Source organism: Pristiophorus japonicus, chromosome 5 (genome assembly GCF_044704955.1).
Source record: "Pristiophorus japonicus isolate sPriJap1 chromosome 5, sPriJap1.hap1, whole genome shotgun sequence".
Classification (NCBI taxonomy): Eukaryota; Metazoa; Chordata; class Chondrichthyes; family Pristiophoridae; genus Pristiophorus; species Pristiophorus japonicus.
The window spans coordinates 270,306,697-270,330,339 of record NC_091981.1 but is presented as its reverse complement, the minus strand read 5'-3'; the positions used below and the strand labels follow the sequence as shown (position 1 = coordinate 270,330,339).

General features: G+C 37.7%; 2 protein-coding genes across 3 annotated transcripts in view; one reads left to right on the top strand and one right to left on the bottom strand.

Moving 5' to 3' along the window:
• The first annotated feature begins 597 nt into the window (after window positions 1–597).
• On the top strand, window positions 598–4,290 carry en2a (engrailed homeobox 2a). 2 transcript variants are annotated; one of them, XM_070880110.1, is made up of 3 exons: window positions 598–865; window positions 908–1,105; window positions 3,974–4,290. In XM_070880110.1, the coding sequence occupies exons 1-3, from the start codon at window positions 598–600 to the stop codon at window positions 4,288–4,290; spliced, it is 783 nt and encodes a 260-aa protein (XP_070736211.1). The 2 variants fall into 2 exon arrangements, with proteins under 2 accessions (XP_070736211.1, XP_070736210.1); XM_070880109.1 differs by having other exon boundaries at window positions 598–1,105.
• A 9,087-nt stretch (window positions 4,291–13,377) lies between these two features.
• LOC139264705 (protein canopy homolog 1-like) overlaps window positions 13,378–23,643 on the bottom strand; it is a 100,022-nt gene continuing 89,756 nt past the window's right edge. The window contains exons 3-5 of the mRNA XM_070881645.1: window positions 16,968–17,174; window positions 16,512–16,608; window positions 13,378–14,386 (exon numbers count right to left, since the gene is read on the bottom strand). Coding sequence (XP_070737746.1) covers window positions 14,343–14,386; window positions 16,512–16,608; window positions 16,968–17,174 — 348 coding nt within the window. The 3' untranslated portion in view covers window positions 13,378–14,342. The remainder of the gene's footprint in view (window positions 14,387–16,511; window positions 16,609–16,967; window positions 17,175–23,643) is intronic.

Below are 23,643 nucleotides of genomic sequence, written 5' to 3'. Positions count from 1 at the left end.
AAGAACCAAAAATCCAGCAGAGTGGAAGTATTTCTGATCAGTTAGTGGCTCTCTTTAATTGTGTTTTTTTTATTTCCCGGCGAAGAGACAGGGACAGAGAGAGAGAGACACACACACACACAGTGAGTGTGTGTGTGTGTGTGAGAGAGAGATTCCTTGTCCTTGTTGCTGCTGCTTGCTGCTGCACAAGTCGAGGGGGTGATCGGCAGGTTGTGCTGGGGGGAGGAAGAGGAGGTGGTGGCAGATAAGAAGCTCTAGAAAAGTGAAGGCTGCTGAATCAATGTGAACCATGGATACCTGACTGTGGAACTGAGGGAGGGGGGGAAGAGAAAGTATGATTATTCGTACATAAAACAAAAACAGCAACGGGACTGAGACGGGGGAGGGGGGGGGGGAGAGACCTTAAAGGCGGAGAGATTGATGCTGGAAAGAAATTAGAGGAACGTTAAGGGGGAAAATAAAAGGCAAGTGAGCCTGTGCTTTTTTCCCCTCTCTCTCTCTCTCCTCAAACCAAGTTGGATACCGTTGTACAGTGAGTGGGTGAAGGAACACACAGGGACAAGTGCTCCCAAGCTTTCCCACACACACACACACATTATGGAAGAGAATGATGCAAATATCCACCGCGTGGACAACCAGGAGTCGAGCAACGAGTCGAACCGGGCCATCCTGCCACTTCTGCAGGCGCCCGGCAACCAGCTCCCCCACCGGATCACCAACTTTTTCATCGACAATATCCTGCGGCCGGATTTCGGCAAGAGGAAAGACGGGCACCGCGAGCCGAGCCATATCCCCGGGAGGGAGAACGTCAGCCCGTCGGCTCTGGTGTCCGGGCAGAGCGGGGGCAGTCCGCCCGGAGGAGGAGGTGGTGGTGGTGGTGGAGCTGGTGGTGGTGGAGGAGGAGGAGGGGCTCCATCCAGCCCCAGTGCCGCGGCCAAGAAACGTGATGTGGCGGGAGAAGGGGCGCTGAGGAACGGCGAGAGCGCCGACCAGTCCCAGGGCTCGGATTCCGACAGCTCCCAGAGCAGCAGCACCGCCGCTTCCCAGCCCATGCTCTGGCCTGCTTGGGTTTACTGCACTAGATACTCCGACAGGCCTTCTTCAGGTGAGGGAACACAAGAATAAAGCCAGTCTTTTAAAAGAGAAAAAAAAACAAGGCTAGTTTTAAACTTATGGGCCAAATAATTAATGGATTCCAAAATATAACCTGATTATTACTTAATTGTGTTTTGCAATGATGCAAACTTAAACTATATAGTGCCCGACTGCTAAGATGGTTTTCCACGTGACATAATATTTTACATGGGATGGTGTTCGCCTCCAGTTAATCAATAGAAAGAAAAAGTTGATCGAAATAGATAAAAACATAGCAATGGCCATGAAATGTGTCGCTGGGCTGTTCTCCAAACGATATCACAAAAGGCAGACCCACTCACACGTGGGATCCCCTTAACTCTCATTCGTGTTTATAATTTCAATTCTTTCTGTATGATCGTATCTAAACTCTAGATTTGGGGGTTTTTTTATGGGAAGAGGAAGGGGATAATACTGAGCGCCACTCGCCACTTCACATACTTGGAAGTCACGTCCAACTCAGTAATGGTTTTGTAGTTTTCGAGTAAATCGAAAAGGTTACATTTTCAAGTTAGTGGGGGACTGCAGGCAGGAGAACTGTCTGAAACCCTCGGCCCGATGAAGTGGTCGCTTCAACTGTTTCCCAGAGCGGGTTTTCGGTGTTAAAATATTTTTCAATAGAGCACCTATTGGGTAAATTATCTCAAGATCTATTGTTTGAAAAAAGAGCCCCATCCATTGTTAGATTAAAATGGACGATAACTAGGAGTTTCACGTCTAAAAACAAGGTGGGATGTTGTTTTAAACAGAAATATGTCTGGTAATTATGACTGTATGAAAACGCTCACGATGCGCCCCATCGCCCCTGTATGTCTGATGGAGCTCTTTGTTGACTAGTATTTAGCATATTTTTGTCAGGGATGTAGGCCTCGCTAAACTCGATCGGCTTCAGACTTGCAGCTTTCGAGGGAAATACGCGAGTACGGAATTCGTAAAGAGTATTTAAAAAGCACGCTGTAAATTAATCCTCAGCCTATTGTACTGAAATCTGATTCTGAAATTTCTAAGCGTGCAGAAAATGCAACTTCAGCCCTGGTTACAAAGACACGACTGAATAATTCCACCGGAAATAATAGACATTTTCTATGAATATATAAATATCTTTGTACCTTTAATTTTGGGTTTTGATTGCGTACAAGAGGGGCAGTAAATAATGTTTCATCTATCACAGCCTTGGTTTATCACAAAGATTATTTTAAAATACATTCCAAGGCGAGAATTTGAAATGTATACCATTTTAATTAGTCAACTCTAAAAGAAACTACGTTTGTTATGCTTTTAGATTTTACATATATATTACATTATATTTAACCTTCCAGTCCAGTGTAGTTGTCTCTGGTGGAGTGTAAGGTTCATACTTTATGAGGCACTGAGCTGGGTATGCATTAAAAATTTAACACGATGGCCGAATTATAGCCAACACACACACACACAAAACCAGCCGACTTCCCTCTGGACCGTCGCACTTTCTACTAATGCTAGTCAGAGATTTACTGCTTCTGATAGCGCTTACAATTTACCAATAAATAGGTGTCAAGCTCTTTCCCTTCCCTCCCACAAGCCAGGTTTTGAAATGTATTTTCTTCTGAAGTATACTTGTGAGAGAAACTTGCTTGCCTGCGACCTACAAATGTGGATTGTGCATCAAGCACCGAATCAAACATTTGTTCAAATCTGACTTCTTTTAACATTTCACGATGTTGTAACAACTTTCTGGCCAAAGGTGCAGGTGAATGGCTCTTCTCCCATTATTGCAAAAGCTTTATTTCAAATATATTTAATCGTGTGGTGGTTGTTCTGACGCGGCAATGGGCTACTCATTAATTCAGTGTTTTTTTTTGTCTTTCTCCCTCCATTTTAATGTCACTTTTTATACAAGTGATCAATGGTCATGGATCTGTCCCGCCTTGTATTATGTACCTCACAGAGACTTCAAATTGCACATCACTAATAATAAATACGCCAGGGTTACTTTTTTGAAATGGTTGCAATTCCATTATACGGCGAATCCATTATCACCCGAAATGTTGCATCTTCTCCAACAAACAGCAACAAGAGAAATAACAAAGCAATCTGTGAGTTCAACTCTGATCAATTGTTTGGCTCTTTTCTCAAACTTCCTGAGTTGTGTAACAAAGCAAACGCACTCATTGTTTTCAATCTCGGACTAGAGATATTTATTTTCTTAAAATTCATTATGCGCTCATATAGCTGCTATAAATGGAAGCTTGTAAAATCGAGGGCCAATAAACCAGCAGAAGCATCGCCCTAATTGAAGTGTGGCGAGATTTTATGAGTTTGTGAAGCTGTATAATCTAGAAATAGAGTGAGAAGATACACGAGCAACACCAACTTCGGGGGCTAATCTGCAATAATATACACATCTAAATCGCACAGTTTGTATTTGGATAAGTTATGGATCACGATGCAATGAATTGTATCATATTATACACGTACAAAAAATGTCAATTCCTGCAATGCTACAACAAATATACAAGCCACCGACACGCTGATCTATCCGACTGAATAATTTACTTTCTGAAATGTACAGTTGGGTGCTGATTGGTACGAATATTTACAAGTTAAAATTGCTGGATAGAACAGGCAGAAATTGTGAATGATTAATTCTCGCTCAAGCCTATACTGTTATCTATTTTAAGTTTTGATTTATTGTATTTAGAAACAAATATCACGAGGGACGAAAAGATGGCACCTGTGCTCGTATCCCAGTGTCTTTCCTACAGCAGTTTAAAAAAAACACGTCAGGTTGTCTTCTTGATTGTTTTTTTTATTTAAAATCAATATTTACTGAAAATATTGGATTTGATTTTTTTTTTAGGTCCTAGGTCCCGCAAACCAAAGAAGAAGACTCCCAATAAAGAGGACAAGCGACCGAGGACAGCATTCACTGCCGAGCAGTTGCAGAGACTGAAAGCCGAGTTTCAGACTAACCGCTACCTAACCGAGCAGCGGCGGCAGAGCTTGGCTCATGAACTCAGTCTCAACGAATCCCAAATCAAAATATGGTTTCAGAACAAGCGAGCCAAAATCAAGAAAGCTACCGGATCAAAGAACTCACTGGCACTCCATTTAATGGCGCAAGGACTTTATAACCATTCCAGCACGGGGAAGGAAGACAAGGAAGAAAGTGAATAGCAAAGATTTAACAGCAAAAGTGCGAAAAATACAATGCAATAATATAAATCAAAATAAGGGCCAGTGTATTGAGAGAGAAAAAAAAGATACCAGCATAGTTTAAAAAAAAAAGTGAAATTGTATGAGATATTATCCCGCAATATTCTGTGTATATAATTCAGGTAAGGTGATGTAAAAAAAACGGAGATATTTCAATATATGATGAGATTTAGTTTCTGGGATTTCAGAAGCTACTTTTTTTTTGCCGTGGATGTTTGTTGGTCGCATTTTCTACCAGGCGCCGACTGGATGCTGCAGGCGATCGGTGAACTGTTTAACGTGAAATTTAAACCAACCTGCTGAAGTCCAAAGAATTTTCCTGCTGTTGTTTTACAGAAAAAAAACAAATGTTAAATTAAATAAATATCAAATGTTTGATTCTACTACGAGGTTTACAGCTTTTTGGGATTGTTTTTCTTTATATAAAAACAGAACGAGAGCAAGGCAGATTGTTGTGGGGCAAAAATACACTCGAACGTCACATGAGGTGTTTTCCGATCGTTAACATCTCTCAGAATAGAGTCTTTTCAACTTAAAGGACTTAATTGAGGTTCGGGTAATTCTACTGTGAGGAGAGCTCAGATTTTTATAACCGTGTGAAAAGTTAGAAAATGATATAATTATTCTCTGAGCTTGGTGGAAGATATTCAGGCGCGTTGCATAAAACAGCACAACTTTCATTAATACTGTGTACACATTTGTTTGTTGAGATGTGTTGTGTTGTTAAACATTTGGAATGTTTTGATGAGGTAGGACGTTGCAAACGTTCCACGAAACTCTGAAACAAATGTTTAAACACAGGTTTAAAAAAAACTTCTATTTTTATTTTTGGAAATAAAAGAAGGGGGTTAAGAAAACAATGTCCACACGACTCGCTTCCGCCTCTGGAGCGCCTTCCTGCGGTAGATGGCGAGCTGGGAGTCAACGTCTCAAAATGTCAAGTTCAACTCACAGAACTTGATTCAAAATGCAAATGATCCAGAAATCTGTCTAAAGGTTGTTTTAAAAACACTAAAGGAGACGCATATTTAAAATATAAAACCACTATGTGCTCTGTTTGATTAACGTGTGTTGGGTCCTGTTACGATAGCATTGTTGTTGAGTGTGTGGGGTTTTCTTTCTGGGTAAAAAAAAGCCACAAATCACCCTAACGTCACCACTTACTTTACAGCTACAGACGACTTATCCGACCGTTGAGAATATCTGCTTCAATAACCTGCTGACGGTGTATTTGTGCTCTCCGATGCAAATGCAGTGAGAGTGGGTTCTAGAAACTGCAACCTTCACCGGCCTCAAATTCGAAGCGATCAAAGCATCAAGTACATACAATTTCTGCGTTCTTGCCCACGTGTTCTGTTGCCTATCTTTTTTTTAAAGTGGGACGTAGACTTTTTTTTGCTGTAATTTCGAAAACCTATAGAGAGCGTCCTCTCTCTGCAAAATTCATTGATAGGTTTAAAATGTATTGAGCCTTGAAGAGTATGTGCCTAGCACGAAATGTGAGTTTACTTTCTGATAATTTCATCTCAAACCATCTAAAGTTTCGAAAAAGAGGTGCTGCTACCCCGCTTGTTGATGTTTTGTTCCAGAGTTATCCTAACATGAATGAATGTGCAGTATAGGGAGACTCTTGTTTAAAGATGCAGGCGTCCGAATTGTGTGGTGTTAAATTTTGTAAAAAATGTTTTCCTTTATCGTTAGATTTTAGTAAGTTGAATGTAACATATCAATTTTCTTCGTAATTGATACAAAACTCGTACTATAAATAATGTTTTTAAAATTTGTCAACTTGAACAGCGCACAGCACTATTTTAGTTCAGTGACATCGGCTAAATATATATAATACACACACAACACTGGAAAAAATTCTGTATCCTTAACGTACGTTTTTAGATATTTGGTTTCCGTGCAGCCGACGTTAGTTCAATGACACTGGATAAAAGCTGTATAAAGGAGAAAAGAATATAGCAGCAAGTGCCTAGAATAGAAAGTATTCATAGAAAAATAGGAACTGCAAGATATATTAGCTAGAAATGCAAACCGTGTATGAATGCTTTGCCTACTAGATATCAAAGAAAACAAATCAATCTGTGTGCATTCTCTCTAAATTATAACATTGTATCTGTGATTTTATTTGTATGATTCCAGACTTGAAACAGTGGAAATTTTATATATATATATATCTATATATCATTCATTCAAATTTGTCCTGTACAAGTGTTTTGTTCCTAGTGTGGAGAAATAAACAATTGTACGCTTCAAAGCATAACCTTCAGTAATATTTCATTTAGAACCGAATGCGGATAAAATGGAAGCACATTGGTCCAATACTGCACTAGCAAAAATTGAACACTAATTTCATTATAAATTGACTCACTTTAAAAATCAAGAGCATGGGTATAATGGTTGTATATTTTATGCCCACTTCGATTTGAAATTGAGCTTCGTTTTTACCGGTTTTCTTATGGACTCTAGCCTATAATATAACAATCTGACACACAATCAAGAATTATGAACCATGTTTCGCTTCTTTATAAAACAACCTGGAAAATTATGATTGCATCCAATTGAGTAGGAAAAATATTATGTCAGTATGGTGATAAGTACCAAGCGGGATATATTAAAAAATCTGTTTATTAATGAGATAACGCAGTTTACAAACAATGGGTGTTTTAATGCAGCAATATCGTGCTCTCGTACTGTGAGATCATTACCAAAGGGAAATAACTATAACTGCAGTCTGGTGACTCATGAATTCAATACAATATATTTAAACATTCATAAGCATCGTCAGTGCAGTAAATATATAATTCAACTTCTTCCAAAATAAGCGACAGCGTGGAGAAAAATAAAGTAACATCACTAACAAGTTTAAACTGTCGATTGGCACCATACTGTGTATTCACGTATTAAGCAAAATATATGTTGTATACATATGTATAAATATAAATATATATGTATAAACAAAAAAAGTTTGTTATTTAAGGAAAATTAATCTGTTTATAAGTTCTATAATCTCCTTAAATGATTCAGGTTAGTATCCTATAACATGGTAAAGTTTCAGAAAATAACAGAATTTGTGAACTGACAGACATAGCTAAATATCTTGGCTAGACTGAATGCTTACAATTCAAACCAGACTCTATGTTTAATAATAGACATTGATATTATTCTAGATTAATGTTTCACAAGCCAAAATATAGCTGCAATAGAAAAATAAAGCCACATTGTTGGAAAGGGAGGGAAAATAGAATACAATATTTACCTGAATTAAAAAAGCGATTTTAAAAAGTGTAGAAAATCGTTGGGAAACAAAGACGAGAACTTAATCATTTTTGGTTAAGGCTATATACAACACCGAATAAAGTTAGGAAAGAGGATCAATAACAATGACCGTTAATTAAAAATTTTTCCCCAAAGCGCAAAAGCTTGATTACAGTCAATCCTAAAACAATCTTGTAATAGTAATAATAGCCTACATCCTAAAAGGACATGGGGACACGATTCCAGTGGTTATATTTTCGGCAGATGTCCTTAGCATGATCTTAAGCAGCTGTCAACTTTTGTCAAGTAGAAATTAACTGAGCATTTGAGGGACCTAACTTTGGATGTTGATGACGTTTTCTGTCAACAGTTCCCGATCTGTCCTGATGGAGCAAATCATTTTGTGACTTCCCGTCACCTTTTTGCTTTAGGAATAATTAATAAAATAGCAGATTTAACTCGAGCAGTTAGGCGAAGAACTCAACAGTCTTTCCCAAAGCTAAAATTAATTAATGGCAGAAATCTAAAAGATTAGCAAATTACATTGGCGGGGGTATCCTTCAAAAACAATTAATATGCATGACTGTAGAAATTGTCACAAATGATCCTGTTTTCCTATGTAGCCAAAATTATGGGTATTGCTTACTGTGCCAGTAAGGTGGTTATAGGTTTGCTTTGAATTCAATGAGAATTACAAACAAATTAAATCGAAGTGAATGTAAATGTTGGGTTCAGATCATTTAAGGTCATTTAGCAGATTCATTGCTAATTTGTTCTCGTGCAGAACTTGCACTCTATAATCAGTAGCCCTTTAAATATATCTCAAATTCTATAGCGTGTACTAAGTTAAACATAGCCCACCATTTTGTGAGGTGTTGGACAATTCGGAATTAAACAAAAGGTTCTCGAGTTTTTTGGTTTAATATAAGTAATATTCAGTAAAGAAAACCAAAAAGAAACTTATGGCAGAAACATCACAATAGCATTTCAACCAACCAGGTTTGAGCAACTGTAATCTACTTATTTTGTTCTTCTTGATTGACTGCGAAGCACATCGCCTCAATATACGAACGATCTTATTCGTTTAGTTACCTGAATCACCGAGGTGTAAACAAGCTGTGGATTATCCATTTGTCAACCACGTAGATTAAATATGACGGCTGGTATTCTGTGACAATTAGGGAGCGTGCGGGTTTAACAATATCCTAAATGTTTCTCTATTAAATGTCTTAGTTGCTTTCAACAACTAAAACGTGCAGTAGTTGATGTGCATAAGGTTAATGGAAAACTCTGGTATGTAGGTTTAGAGCAACAGCTGCTAACTGGATCATTCTCTGCCACCAAATCACCAAAATATGGCACTTTATGGTCTTTATTACAGCTCCAACAGATCGAATAGAGAAAAAAGGTTTTGATTTATTAGAAGACTGCAAGCGGCAGAGTATATTAAAAGGCAATCCATTGTAAAGAAATATCATTTTGCACAATCTTACAGTTTTTGAAATCATTGTGTTGATTCATTAACAGACAACGATCCAATTATGCAACGGGTTTGCTGTTCATAAAATTAATTTCCGAACAAAATGGCCTTTTCCCTGAAGTATTGCCTGCTTTTAAATACCGAAAAAAGGGAACTAACAACCATTAACTGTGGGTGATAGTCAGAAGTTACAAAAATAAATCTTAATTGGATTTTTTTCGGTAAACAAGTCACAGAAAGGGCAAAAGGGTGAAGAGACCTCTGTTATATGTTTTAAAAGGTGTGAATTAACATACCGGCTAAAGTGCCCAAGAATGTACAAATGCTCTTTCTGTACTCCTGGGTACTGCTGAGATTTTGAAAGCATTCCAGGAATGAAAATGAAACAAAGTTTCCCATACACGGAATGTAATTGTTAGCAAAATCAACGTCATTTCGCACTCCAATCCATGCTCAAACTTCTTATCGCTGTTAAATTCTGAATACTTCAGTAAATGCACAATTCACAGCGCATGCTGCAAGTTGGAACATTAATGGAGATTACTATTGTAACACGCAGTAAGTAGGTGAAGTACATATGTTTAGCAGCACAGACTCATGACTCTTTCACAGCAGTCAGAACGCCGATAATATATAGGTTCTGAAAGAATCTGTGTAAAATGCATACCAGCGTGGTTTGAACAGTCGCAGACCGGCTGTCATACCTGTAAATTTGATGGCGATTTTAAAATATCAGTGCCCGCCTATGCCAGATGGATTGTATCTTGAATGCCCGATAAATATTCCTTCTGGAAACGGACCAAGTATTTTCTTTTAATTTGGAGAATTATATTCAGAGAACTTTGTAACACTGTTAAAATGCTGGCAAATCAAGTTATTCAAAAATCTTTGGCCTGGATTAAATAGAGAATGTGCTCTTTTCTTCTTCTTTGTCACTCTACTAAACGGGATGCTTTATGTGAGGAAAATAGCGCAGCAAACCAGATAGGGGCTCAGTTCCAAAGATTTGCGAATTTCAGCCAAGGGCGTGGGTAAGAAGGGGGAAAAAAGTTTCTTGGAGGAGGTTACAATAAAATTATTTCAGTGTAAGCCGCACTGTTGCTCTTCATCTTTATAATTAATATTTGAATACTCCATATATTTCCGAATTGAACTATAAAGCATCCAAAGCATTATCTAACATTTTACACTATTAATTTATAGAATTGCGTTCATTTCAAATTTCGCTCGTTATCTGTGCAAACTTTAACAACATTCGCAACAACTTTCTAGATTAACGCTTTATATTTAAGAATTTTAAGAGTCCGCGTGCCTGTGAAGCATGTTTGATGTAATAAATCGTACTTGAAAACATGAAGAGTTTCTACTAAAATAAAGTTGTGGCTAATAACTTTTATCATCCTCTCTAGACTTTAGTTTGGACTGAAGCAGGAAGTCCTATTTACATGAATTTTCTATTTACACCATAGAGTTACTACAATCATGACAATAAGAGGTGCCATTTTCCTTTCAAAATAATTCCGAGTACCTTTATTTCCTCTCCAAAACGTCATCAAGTTCCACTCGTTTCTACCTGTCTGTACCAAATATAGAGAGACTGGGAAACGTTACAGAAAATCTCAGACAAAAGAAGCTGTCAGAGCAGAGCATTTCCCAGCATTGACCTGGTATCAAATGCTAAAGAAGTAATCTGCATTTCTATTCTTGCTTTGCTTGTATGTGGAAGTAACGCCCAATGGTCACTGCCTTGATGAGCCTGGTCCTGTACAAGTGGGGAGCAACTGTGCCTCTCAGACACTGTGAATGGAGTCTGTGGCCAGGAGACTGGGGTGAAGGTCAAAGCTTCTGCCACAACTGCAGGTGGTTCGTTTCCTCTCTGTCCCAACTCTTCCGCGCCTCTGGATAAAATTCACAAACTCTCAGAGCATCTCGTCAAACTGTGGAGCTGACACTTTCCTATCAAATCCATTTTAACCAATCAAAACCTGGGTCGATGAGCTAAAAAGGATTATCCCCAGTGACTCTAAAATCAAGTATTGCAAATGGCGATGGGCAGAAACTGTTTCGGCAAGAGCCAGAATGGGCCAGTTTAAATATTCTTTAGTTTACTACATCTTTACACTTGAGAGGGTGACGTTATAGGTGGCATTAAGGGTAGCGTGAATTTAGGGGTAGGGGAGAGAGAAAAGGAAAGAAAATAAATAGCAGAAATGTACTTTTATTAGTTTTTTTTGGGTTCCACTAGCTGTCTTCAACACAAAAGCGATCCCCTCCCCCCACAGTTATTTCACCCATACTTTTTAATGCTTCCTTGTCCAACTTGAATATGCAATGAAGCGCCAGCCTTTTGTGGCGGAAATATAATTAAACTGGTGAAAGATGTAAAAGTGAAGAATAGGGATGACATCAGGCCGATTTCACACTTGGCACTCGGATGGCCAGGACCAAGCCAGGCTCTTGCCATGCAACACAGATCAAAGGGAACTGCCACCACCAAAAAGGGGAAGGGGGATTTAAGTATGCTAATCCCCAGGACAAATATATTTTAATCTTGTTAGAATACAAGTTAATGCTGCAGCTCAGAGGCTGAACTTTGTCAGACTGTAGAGAACCACTTTGCTGCAGTTCTGATTGAGGTGGACCTCCTGGTTCAATGATATTGAATTTAGGTAATTTTACGAAATGGTCCTTCATACAGACCAGGCTAGTCTAAAGAAAGATACTCCCTCCCTTCCACCCAAAGCCTTAGCAGCTGTGTCACTGACCTTGCTAAGCTCCCCTGCCGTATACGAGCAGGAGGAAATGAGCATTTATCTGTCCAGTTTACAGATGGCGAACTAAGTCCATTCCACCAGTTTTACATCGGGTCTTTGCAGGCCACTGATCCCGTTGATTGTTTTAATATGGCAATCGCTATAGTCAGTGCGTACAGAGAAATATGATCTGCATCATCATTCCAAAAACCACCAGAAAGTGGCGAAAAGTAGCTAAAATAAATTGGAGGATCTGGAGGGGAAGGGAAAGAGTAGCCCAAATGTTGATTAAAATACAAGTCATAACGTAACGAACCAATTTATTTTTAATTTAGAAATCCATTTGTATGATGTAAAATATGCATTTTCGAGATATACATTTCTCAAGAAGTTACAGCAGCAGCCTTGTTAAATGTAGGGCAGCTATTTGGCGTTTACAAAACAAAAACACTGTTCGAAACTTAAGTGATTATCAAAAGGCATTAGACGCATATGGGATAGATTTCGGCAAGGAACAGCAATATTGGACCCGAGTCCAAAGAAAACATCTACCACCATGAACTCAAATATCACGATACAGATTTAATTCCTCATGAACACCCAAATATTTCGAGAATGGAATTGCTCTTCGACTATGGTCAATGTGACCCCAGTCCCCTCTTATACACTGGTATGGGCTGTTTAAACTAAAATACTCCGCACTTAATTCTGAAGCATCACAAACGGAAGTTTAGGTTAGTCCTTGTCCTCATAGTTAGAAAGTTCATTTGAAAAATCTGCAGTGGTCAAAAACACGTTTAAAAAGGAACACGAACAAAATTCCCACTAGTTTACACTTCCCAGCAGGACTCTGCATTGAATTACAAGTATATGCTCTCTGCAGAAGAGAAAACACATGATAGGACTTTCACACTATTATTGTGGCAGTGTACAATTTGAGTTGTAAACAAGGTAAGTAAGGAGTTAATACTTTGCTGCCGATTATCAGAAAAGGGAAAAATGTTTCACAGTATCCACCTACTAAACTTAGGTGGTCAGCTACAACCAGCTAAACAGTGCATTTATCAGTTTTCAGCTTCTCCAGTAGTTTCAAAATTCAAAAGTTCCTTTTTATACTGGACATTCTCTAAGACTTTGACCTCATGACCACAGATTATGTGTCAATTTCAGCATTATAAAGAAACAATTATTGAGCCAATGACAGCAGCTCCACGTTTTAAGGGATCTTTGGTTTCATCAAGTGACAATGAAATGTACTTGTAGAGCTGCTAAAAAGTCATCGATTTGAACATAAACTACATTTGCTGACACTTGCACATTGTCTTCCTTTTATTCTAATCCACTGAACAGTACATTTAGAAAAAAAACACATTCCCGCTAAAGAATTGTGTATAATTGAAAATGAACCTAATTTTAGGAAAAGTTGTCTAGTAAAACATATAATGTTTCAAAATGTATTACAAACAGCCTCAATATTGATTAAGAAATAACCCAAGAAAAGTTTAAAGACACCAGAAATCAAAATAGCGTGGACTTTTATTTACATAAAAAAATCATGTTGGAAGAAACAACATTAAAATGTTCTAAGCAGACAAGTTGATTTTAAAAATGATTTTGTGCCAAGTGGATTATAAATACATTGTAGAGTTTGAAAAAGGACAGTTTTCATTCGGCTCAGTTTGATATCACAAAAGTTTACACAGATAAATGAGTACAAATTCTAGATAAACGAGCACAAATTCTAAATAAGCACGAGTTATAAGACAGGGGAGGATTTTTATTTGAAAAATGAAGATTTCTATTTTATCACGCAGATAAAAGGATCTACTCAGTGTAATGTGATATTCATTGTGCCTTAACAGATTCTTGAATTTTGAACAGGACTATCAAATAGACGAGATGCAATGGGAAAGGGAACCCCAAACCAGCATTAACCCAATCTAAAAATATTTTTAGGAACAATCAGAGGACAACATGAAAGTAACATTTTGGGAGGGAAAGTTGACCACGGAGCATTTTTTATTACTGATTCCATGATCTGCAAGAAAAAAGGCAATCTCAGTAATTAGCATAAAACTAAAACACATCCACTAATTTTAAATAAAAATGTAATTTTATTTCCAAGTACTAGATTATAACATTGAAAATAAACCTAGAAAGAATCACTGCACACTTTATTTGACCAAAAAGAGGGAAAACGCAGCAAGTTTTATTTTATGGTTCCAGTGTTAGGCTAAAAAATTTCTGAAGATAGGCATTCATTTAATCCAAATGACTCGGTTATAAAATCTCTAATAAATTGTGGATAATCTGAAAACACAAGAAAAGATGAGGAATTATCAAAAGATACAACCATAATGAAAATATCTGAATTAGTGGTTCTTGGGGAGAAGAAGGGTATGAGAAGACAACAAATTCAGAGTAGTAGTTCTGGTCCAGTGTAAATTCACCAGTTGTTGATGTAGTCATTTATAACGCTCCCATTCCAACTTGATACACACCAGTTCTTAGCAGGATTATAGTTCAGAGTGGGGAGTTTGCATGGATGGCTCACACATCTCTGGTGGGGGAAAAATAAATACATAAATGTTCCAAGTTTTTGTTTGACAGAAGTAATTCATCAAACAGTATGAATATTCTGATAACTGGTGATATTTTTATCAGCATAAGTGATTTGAACAATATCCCAATATATTTAAAAGGAAAATAGCACTAGAAAGAATAATTGAAAAAACATTCCTTCAACTTGGGCAAAAAAAGGCAAATATTTATTTGAAGTTAAATGTGCCTTGCATCAAGAAGTGATCTTTCCAAAGGACACATTTTTGGTTATTTTTCTGCACTGGTACAGGCCATATTTGTATGCTACAAGCAATGATTGAAGATTTTGTTTCTGTTATGCTGAAGGTGAATATTACATACATGTCTAAAATTAAATGTTTTATTGTTTGAACATCTCAAACATGGAGAAGCTTTATCAAGACAAGCTGAAAAATAGTCAGAGGAAACAGTTTATACAAATAGCTCCACTGAAAACAGTGGAACAAACACTTTGACCACCTGTTATGATCATTCCAAAATTCAACATCTGTTAAAATCATTTAAAGAAATAATTCACTATGATGAAAGTATGATGAAATGATTAAAACAGACCTATCTATCCAGTGCCAGTACAATACAGTGATTCAAACTATCCAAGGATCTCAAAATTAGCTGGAAATTCATATTCGGTTTACAATATATATGTTCTGTAATTCTTGCAGTTAAGACTATTGGAAAATTAGCAAGCCTGTTAATGCCAGCTTCTATTTTTATATGAACTATTTTAGACTGTACAAGACTACACTTTTAATTCAAAAAAAAGTTTTAACTACACCAAATATTGCCAAATCTAAGGTAGTTTAAAATTACATTGGCTTGTGCCTGCTATGACTTCAAAAAAAAGATGAGTTCTATCTATTTAGGCTATGAAAGGACACAGATTGTTTTCCAGCTTATTAAATATATAAAGGCTCAAAAGAAACTGAAGGTTTACCATAGTAACATTTACAGAAACATATTAGACTGACCCGAAGGATCAGACTGGATTTTTGTGAATTCTGAATAACTACTACTAAAGATCTTATCAGACACCTATTTAAATGTTTTCATTATGTTACTAAAGAAATATAAAATAAACCTCATTGAGATAAACAGCTTGAAAATTCAATTTTGGGGGTTCTGAACTACATGAAACAATTGCTTTTCACCCTCAATATCATCTTTATCTTGTTTTTTTATGACCACAGTTTACTGTGGTCTGTCAAAAATATACATCAATTCCCCATCTCATTTATACAAACTGAATCAGAAACCCTAACACACAAGCCACTAGTAATCAGATATTTTGTCAGAGAACTCAATTCTCTCAAGCTGGATTATTTCTTCAAACTTGTTTTTGTTTATTGTAATGAGCTGGTCTGGATCTTCATAGTCAAAATGCTACAAAATACGCAAATCAGTTTACATTTTAAAGATGGGTTAGATCCCCAAGGTGATTCAACCAGTTTGAAATAAAACAGCAACACTCGTGAGATGTGTGTGAAATATCTTCAAGAACCAGCAAAAACAAGCAACCTTTAGGTCACAGATACACCATCACACATCAAGTAAAACACTGTTGAAATTAAAGGTTTGCAGATTTCAACTATTTTGAAATTAGCATGATGATACATCACCTTTTCATTACCAGCACCATTGATGAAAAAAATTGTTAGTTATTAAAGATGGACTCTAATCAAAAGAAAATTGAGATTTTAGCCACTTATTCCCTAAAGAATCTCATTTCAGCTAAGGGGATTTTCAGCAGGCAGCTTTTCTGAATACTAATGGCAACCAGTCACAAACAGTGGGATGCACTTAACTAAACACACAGTATATATATGTGCTAGCAAACTCCATTTTGATGCAATTTATAAAGAATATTGTAAAAATATCACGTTTTAAGCTGCATATCGAATAGCATGGTTGACAAATTTGAACTGACACAAATATCAATAATTAGGCAAAACTTCCATGGTACCTTAACAGATGAAACTTACATATGCAAGTAACGACTGAAGCCATTTCCACCCCCCCAGAGCATCAATGCAGCACGGCAACAAGAAACTGAAAAAGGACCCATACCGTTACATCAGACGCAGTACCTGATTTCTCGATGCATAGCTGGTCAGCCACATGGTCTGCCTCGTGGGCGAAGAGAGAAATTATTTCATCCTCATATTCTTCCATTATACTTTCACACTGAGATCAGAATAAAATTGGAGCATATTAAAGTGCAAAACAGTCAAAATGAGTCATTGCCATTGCTATGAAGCAACACAAATCAAGGCGTTTCTTTGTTGCCCGCTGCCATTTTTAATTTCCTATTTCTCACCAACATGGCAAAACCATTTTGTAGTATTTCCACATTAAAACTGAACCATGAAGCTACAAAAATGTGATCACCAGCTAATTGCCATTCTATTAAAGAGGACTCTTGGGTTTATTTTTGATGAATTCTAAAAGCTTAGTAGCATAATTTTTAATGAAGATTTCATGAGCTTAAGTTCTAGTGCCCTCTGCTGTAAAAGCTGTCTGAACACTTTAAAAATAAGTCTTACCACAAACTTTAGCGATTTTGAATTTTCAGGATCAAACTTGAAATTGTTGAAATCTACTGAACTCATTTTCTCAGAATCCCTCGGAGCAAATCTCATATAAGTCTTCTTCTGGGTCTCTGGATCCACATATAGTGCATAATCATCCATGTTTGAACATACATTTTCAAAGAGTTCAAGTAGATGGGTCTCTGACCTAGCATATGGAATCTGCAGAAAAACAGAGCAACGTGAACAATGCTGCAACATTACATTACTCATTCTTTTAAAAAAAACACCAAGTTAAGAAGTTTCAAAACTGACAATGTAATTCTTGAATGTGAAAATGTACTAGTAGTTGCTAGTCATTTCAAATACATTTTCTGTCCTATTGAAAACACCAACAAATTTGCCAAAAAAACAAGAAAAAAACCTCACTTTAGCAAATGAAGTTACTGGACCACCATATCCAGTTTGCTCACATGACTGGTCAGTTAAGAAGGTGCCAGCAGCTGCTTAATCCTGGCTCAGGATTCAGAGGGGAAAGCAAGGCCCACAAAGTTAACCTCACTCAGGTCTACAGTCTCAGTTTTCATTTCCTAGAATAAAAGCTGCTGGATTATCTCTCATATCCTCCCCTTCACCAAATTCAAGAAAACCCCCAGACAACACCTATACTCCTAGAGTGAATCGCCACAAAGAGTGCATAAGAGGTCAAAATAGCCCTTCCCCTTGGAAACTGGACAAAAAGTTTTAACTGTCTAGACAGGTCAAGGTGCAAAATGTGTCCCGTTGCTTTCTCCGGAAGAGTTTCAATTGAAGCCAAGTACAGGGTAAACAGCAGAGATACATCCGCAGGCCTACGCGAGTTCCTCCCTCCACCCTCTACTGATCAAAGTAGGAAGTTTGCATGACAACCGCAGTCAAAGGGCTGAATCGCTGATGAACTCGATTTCAGCAATGTAGATATGGCCAGATACCATTGTCTCCTTTCAGACACAGTATGGCCCCTTCCGGTCCCAGTGATTACATTATGGATGCATTTTCACATAAGCAGTTCATTCACACAAAAGGTTTCTCCTTGCTTCACTGCCATCTGATCACAAAGCAAATACATCAGTGCCTAAACATTAAAATAAGTGTTTTACTTACTACATTACTAGCTCCGATGTTTTCCCCATTATACTCAGTTGATATGATTATTTTAGCAGAATGAAGCAACTTAATCTTTATTGAACTTTCTTTGCAAGATCTATTATAGCTTTTTGGTAAAAGTGTATGGAAAATTCTATGCACATTTAAACATTTTATGCTAAATTTGCATGAAACCCCACAACATTGTGATCGTTACTGTGGACACCAAATTCTCTAGTGGCTTTGTAAAAAAATCTCTGTAACTGACCAAATAGCAAGAATGAAAAAAACCCTTTCCTCAACACAGTCTCAGGAGTTTAAATGCATCATGCTCATAAAAGCATTTCTTGGTGTGATGGGGGTGAGGGGGGTGGGGGTAAGAAAAACACACATACATTGCCCTCTGCCAGTAGAAAAGATGTCTCGGAGATACTGCCCTGTAATTTGTGGCTGCCATTGAAACAAGAATGAAGAGACTGCCATTATTAAAATGTGATGGAAGAGAGTCACAATCAATTTTGCCTGTCTGCTTTGGACAAAAGTTTCTTATCTTACTAAAAAATAAGACTGATGTTCTGCAAAGAGGTGATAAAGGTGAAGTGCTTTGGATCTTCCAATGTTGAGACACAGAGTGGATTCCCACCTTCAGGATAACAAAAGTATAATATATATTTGTAAATAAAGATAACCAATCTTCTAGTGAAAATACATATCTATGTAAGTTTATAAAAACATTTATCCCATAAATATGATCAAAATACAACAATGGTTGCCTAGAGAAGCTGGTAAACTACAATTTGGAGGTAAAAATAAAATATTTCTTGTTTACAAAACAGACACTGATCACTAAAATCTTACCCATTTGAATTTTGAAACTAGCATTTAGCAGTTTTTAAATTGCTGTTGTATAATTGGTATCTAGCACCCATTGAATGACATAAACCGCAGATGTTTCATACTAAAATGTTTTTTAAATTATAGATCAAGAAATGTAATTTTGTTTTACCGCACTTACAGAAATAAATTACATAAAAAATTATAAATGCAGAATTCAAAGAATCAATTTGAGATAGTATACAACGATGTATTGCTATTTGTCAGATTTTAGCATTAGTTTCAATCTAAATATGACCCTTAGACAAAACAGCTTTATCTGTAACAATTGGCTCAAAATTTAAAGATTTTTAAAAGTTGATTACAAGCCTATATTAAATATTTGAAGCCCATATAATAAACACAGGCTTGTACTGTTGGATTTCCTACACATTTGTTCTAAAATTGTGGCTTTTTAAAAAAAGCCAAAAGCTTTTTATTCAAATTTTCTGACCAAAGGAAATAATGGGTAGGCTGATTAAGTATTCTATAAACTTATTATATTTAGTTCAGTATATTTAAGCACACTTGAATACACTTTTGCCGAGATGCAACATAGGACATCCATATGTATTTAAAGTTCTCAGAAATTAGAGCATTACTGTGCTAAACATAATTGAAACGCCAAAGTGTGAACATTGGATGGAAGAGGAATTAAAGCTGTTTATAGCATCAAACAAATCTTATCAATGCTTTGAAATATGAGCCCAGCGAGGTCCAAACAAATCAAAAACATATTGCCCATGGTTTACAAAGTAACTGTCAGATGTCAGTCTTCAGCCTCGAGCCACCTTTTAATGAAACCCCTTAAGTCATTTTTTTTTTTTTAAACTGAAGGTGAACAATAAAATTCCACAGAGTATACTTGACAATTATTCAGTGAGTAAGCTTTAATATTGGTCACAGAGGATCATGGGAACATGGTCCCTGTAACTTAGTCAAGTAAAGACCACTGCTGTGCCAATCTAAAAAGTAATATGTAAGTTACATGAAAATCCAGTCTAAAGCTTAAAATAAAAAATAAGCATTTAACACATACACAGTTTCTCAAAGATTTTATGATGTCCCTGCAGGATATAGCAGTATAAATGAAACAAATTATCAAATGTACCGACACAGAAGTAAAATGAGATCATCACCTCAAAAGAACATTTACAAAGGTCATACTACACCTTGAAACTGTGGATTTAACAGTTTTGGATGGATATAGAGGCTAAATATTTAGACAATGAATACTCCATTATAAATGAAGTAAAATGGAAAATTATATCAAACTCCACTGAACTGACCCATCACAGGACTAAGATCTTCTTTAGCAGCATTTTTTCCTCTACCATTAGCACAAAAGTAGGCAAATGGAGATTTAAAAAAAAAGTAACATTGCATAAAAGTGGTCTCTGTGGGCTGGAAATTCCCCAACCTTGCGCCCGTTTTTTTGGCGATATTTCACCGTTTTTGGCAGAAAACGGTGATCTGCTAATTTGGTCAAAGTCTTGCACTGGCGGTTTTGAAATACCGCTGAAAAGCGGACCAGCGGCATGCAAAACTAAAAAAAACGCTATCACTTTAAATTGGTCTTTTGGCGCATCCGTATTCTAGGTGAAAAAAAAGCTCGAGAAAAACCTGTGTTGCAGCCCCCTAAACAGCGAGTATGAAGACCTGCAAAGTAAGTTAAAGTTTTAATTTTATTTTTAATTCTTTTTCATCGATTTGTTAAGTAAGTGTCTTGTGAATGTTGTGATTTTTTGTAATTTTTTGTTTGTGTTATCCCCCCTCCCAAGGCCTGTCTTTTAGCGGTAATCGGCCTTTGACTAAAGTTGGCGAGGTCCGTGGTTTCTACCGCGAATCCTTTTTACCAATGGCCTTTAGAAAATGGCGGTGTTTAGCGGTACTTTTGGCGAAAAATGCCCCAAAAAATACCACTATGGCCATAAAACAAATTTCTAGCCTTGAGTTTTACCCTCGAACAACCATTCTGTGCAGTTTTTCAAACCTACTACATTCATACTATCTGCACTGCAGTATAGTAGAATTCTTTATAGTGACAGTGAAAGAAGTCAGCTAGTTTATTAAGACACTGACAAATGTGTTCAGTCAAAACCATTTGCAACCACAGCCTTATATAACAGCAGGTCTGGACAATTAGGAATAACTTCAGTTTTGTTTATAAAAATTTCATATACACATTAATTCTTGCCAGAGGGGAGTAAGTGACCTGCTTCCAGGCAGCTTGTGAATTAACAAGGAGGGTTCCACGAGCACACCAGATTGGCCTGACTTCTAATTCCTTCCCCTACTCTCCCTTTTCTCTTAGCCGCCCCTCCCCACAGCAATGTGGAGAGCCTTCTCTTCTGCTGAGCCTTACTAATGCAAGCAATGTGAAATCCACAACTTGGAGAGGGTGAACAGCTAGTTGTGGTGGTGCATATAGGTACCAACGATATAGGTACCTACATGCTGAATTTAGGGAGCAAGGAGTTAAATTAAAAAGTAGGACCTCAAAAAGGTAGTAATCTCAGGATTGCTCCAGTGCCACATGCTAGTCAAAGTAGGAATCGCAGGATAGCTCAGATGAATTCGTGGCTTGAGGAGTGGTGCAGAAGGGAGGGATCAAATTCCTGGGACATTTGAACCGGTTCTGGGGGAGGTGGGACTAGTACAAACTGGACGGTTTGCATCTGGGCAGGACCGGAACCAATGTCCTGGGGGAGTGTTTGCTAGTGCTGTTGGGGAGGGGTTTAACTAATATGGCAGGGGGATGGGAACGTATGCAGGGAGACAGAGGGAAGTAGAATGGGGGCAGAAGCAAAAGATAGAAAGAAGAAAAGTAAAAGTGGAGGGCAGAGAAACCCAAGGAGATGGGCAACATTACAGCAAAATTCTAAAGGGGCAAAGTGTGTTAAAAAGACAAGCCTCAAGGCTCTGTGCCTCAATGCGAGGGGTATTCGTAATAAGGTGGACGAATTAACTGCACAGGCAGCAATTAATGAATATGATATAATTGGCATCACGGAGACATGGCTCCAGGGTGACCAAGGCTGGGAACTTAACATCCAGGGATATTCAACATTCAGGAAGGATAGACAGAAAGGAAAAGGAGTTGGGATAGCGTTGCTGGTTAAAGAGGAAATTAACACAATAGTAAGGAAGGACAATAGCTTGGATGATGTGGAATCTGTATGGGTGGAGCTGCGGAATACCAAAGGGCAGAAAACGCTAGTGGGAGTTGTGTACAGACCACCAATCAGTAGGAGTGAGGTTGGGGACAGCATCAAACAAGAAATTAGGGATGCGTGCAATAAAGGTGCAGCAGTTATCATGGGCGACTTTAATCTACATATAAATTGGGCTAACCAAACTGGTAGCAATACGGTGGAGGAGGATTTCCTGGAGTGTATTAGGGATGGTTTTCTAGACCAATAGGTCAAGGAACCAACTAGAGGGCTGGCCATCCTAGACTGGATGATGTGTAATAAGAAAGGACTAATTAGCAATCTTGTTGTGCAAGGCACCTTGGGGAAGAGTGACCATAATATGGTAGAATTCTTTATTAAGATGGAGAGTGACACAGTTAATTCAGAGACTAGGGTCCTGAACTGAAGGAAAGGTAATTTCAATGGTATGAGGCATGATTTGGCTCGAATAGACCGGCAAATGATACTTAAAGGGTTGACAGCGGATAGGGAATGGCAAACATTTAAAGATCATATGGATGAACGGGGAAGGTGGCTCAACTGTGGCTAACAAAGGAAATTAAGGAGTGTTAAATCCAAGGAAGAGGCATATAAATTGGCTAGAAAAAGCAGCAAACCTGAGGACTGGGAGAAATTTAGAATTCAGCAGAGGACGACAAAGGGTTTAATTAGGAGGGGGAAAATAGAGTATGAAAGGAAGCTTGCCGGGAACATAAAATCTGACTGCAAAAGCTTCTATAGATGTGTGAAGAGAAAAAGATTAGTGACGACAAACGTAGGTCCGAAGGTCTAGTGAGAAGGAGGAACTGAAGGATATCCTTATTAGGTGGGAAATTGTGTTAGGGAAATTGATGGGATTGAAGGCCGATAAATCCCCGGGGCCTGATAGTCTGCATCCCAGAGTACTTAAGGAAGTGGCCCTAGAAATAGTGGATGCATTGGTGATCATTTTCCAACAGTCTATCGACTCTGGATCAGTTCCTATGGACTGGAGGGAGAGAGAAAATGGGTAATTATAGACCGGTTAGCCTGACATCAGTAGTGGGGAAAATGTTGGAATCAATTATTAAAGATGAAATAGCAGCGCATTTGAAAGCAATAACAGGATCGGTCCAAGTCAGCATGGATTTATGAAAGGGAAATCAAACTTGACAAACCTTCGAGAATTTTTTGAGGATGTAACTAGTAGAGTGGACAAGGGGGAACCAGTGGATGTGGTATATTTGGACTTTCAAAAGGCTTTTGACTAGGTCCCACACAAGAGATTGGTGTGCAAAATTAAAGCACATGGTATTGGGGGTAATGTACTGACGTAGATAGAGAACTGGTTGGCAGACAGGAAGCAGAGAGTCGGTATAAACAGGTCCTTTTCAGAATGGCAAGCAGTGACTAGTGGGGTGCCGTAGGGCTCAGTGCTGCGACCCCAGCTATTTGCAATATATATTAATGATTTAGATGAAGGAATGAGTGTAATATCTCCAAGTTTGCAGATGACCCTA

Excerpts from the sequence above, each read along its gene's own strand:
- en2a (XM_070880109.1), top strand. The coding sequence starts at position 598 with ATGGAAGAGAATGATGCAAATATCCACCGCGTGGACAACCAGGAGTCG. Across the intron at positions 1,106-3,973 it reads CTCCGACAGGCCTTCTTCAG|GTCCTAGGTCCCGCAAACCA; the intron begins GTGAGGGAACAC and ends TTTTTTTTTTAG.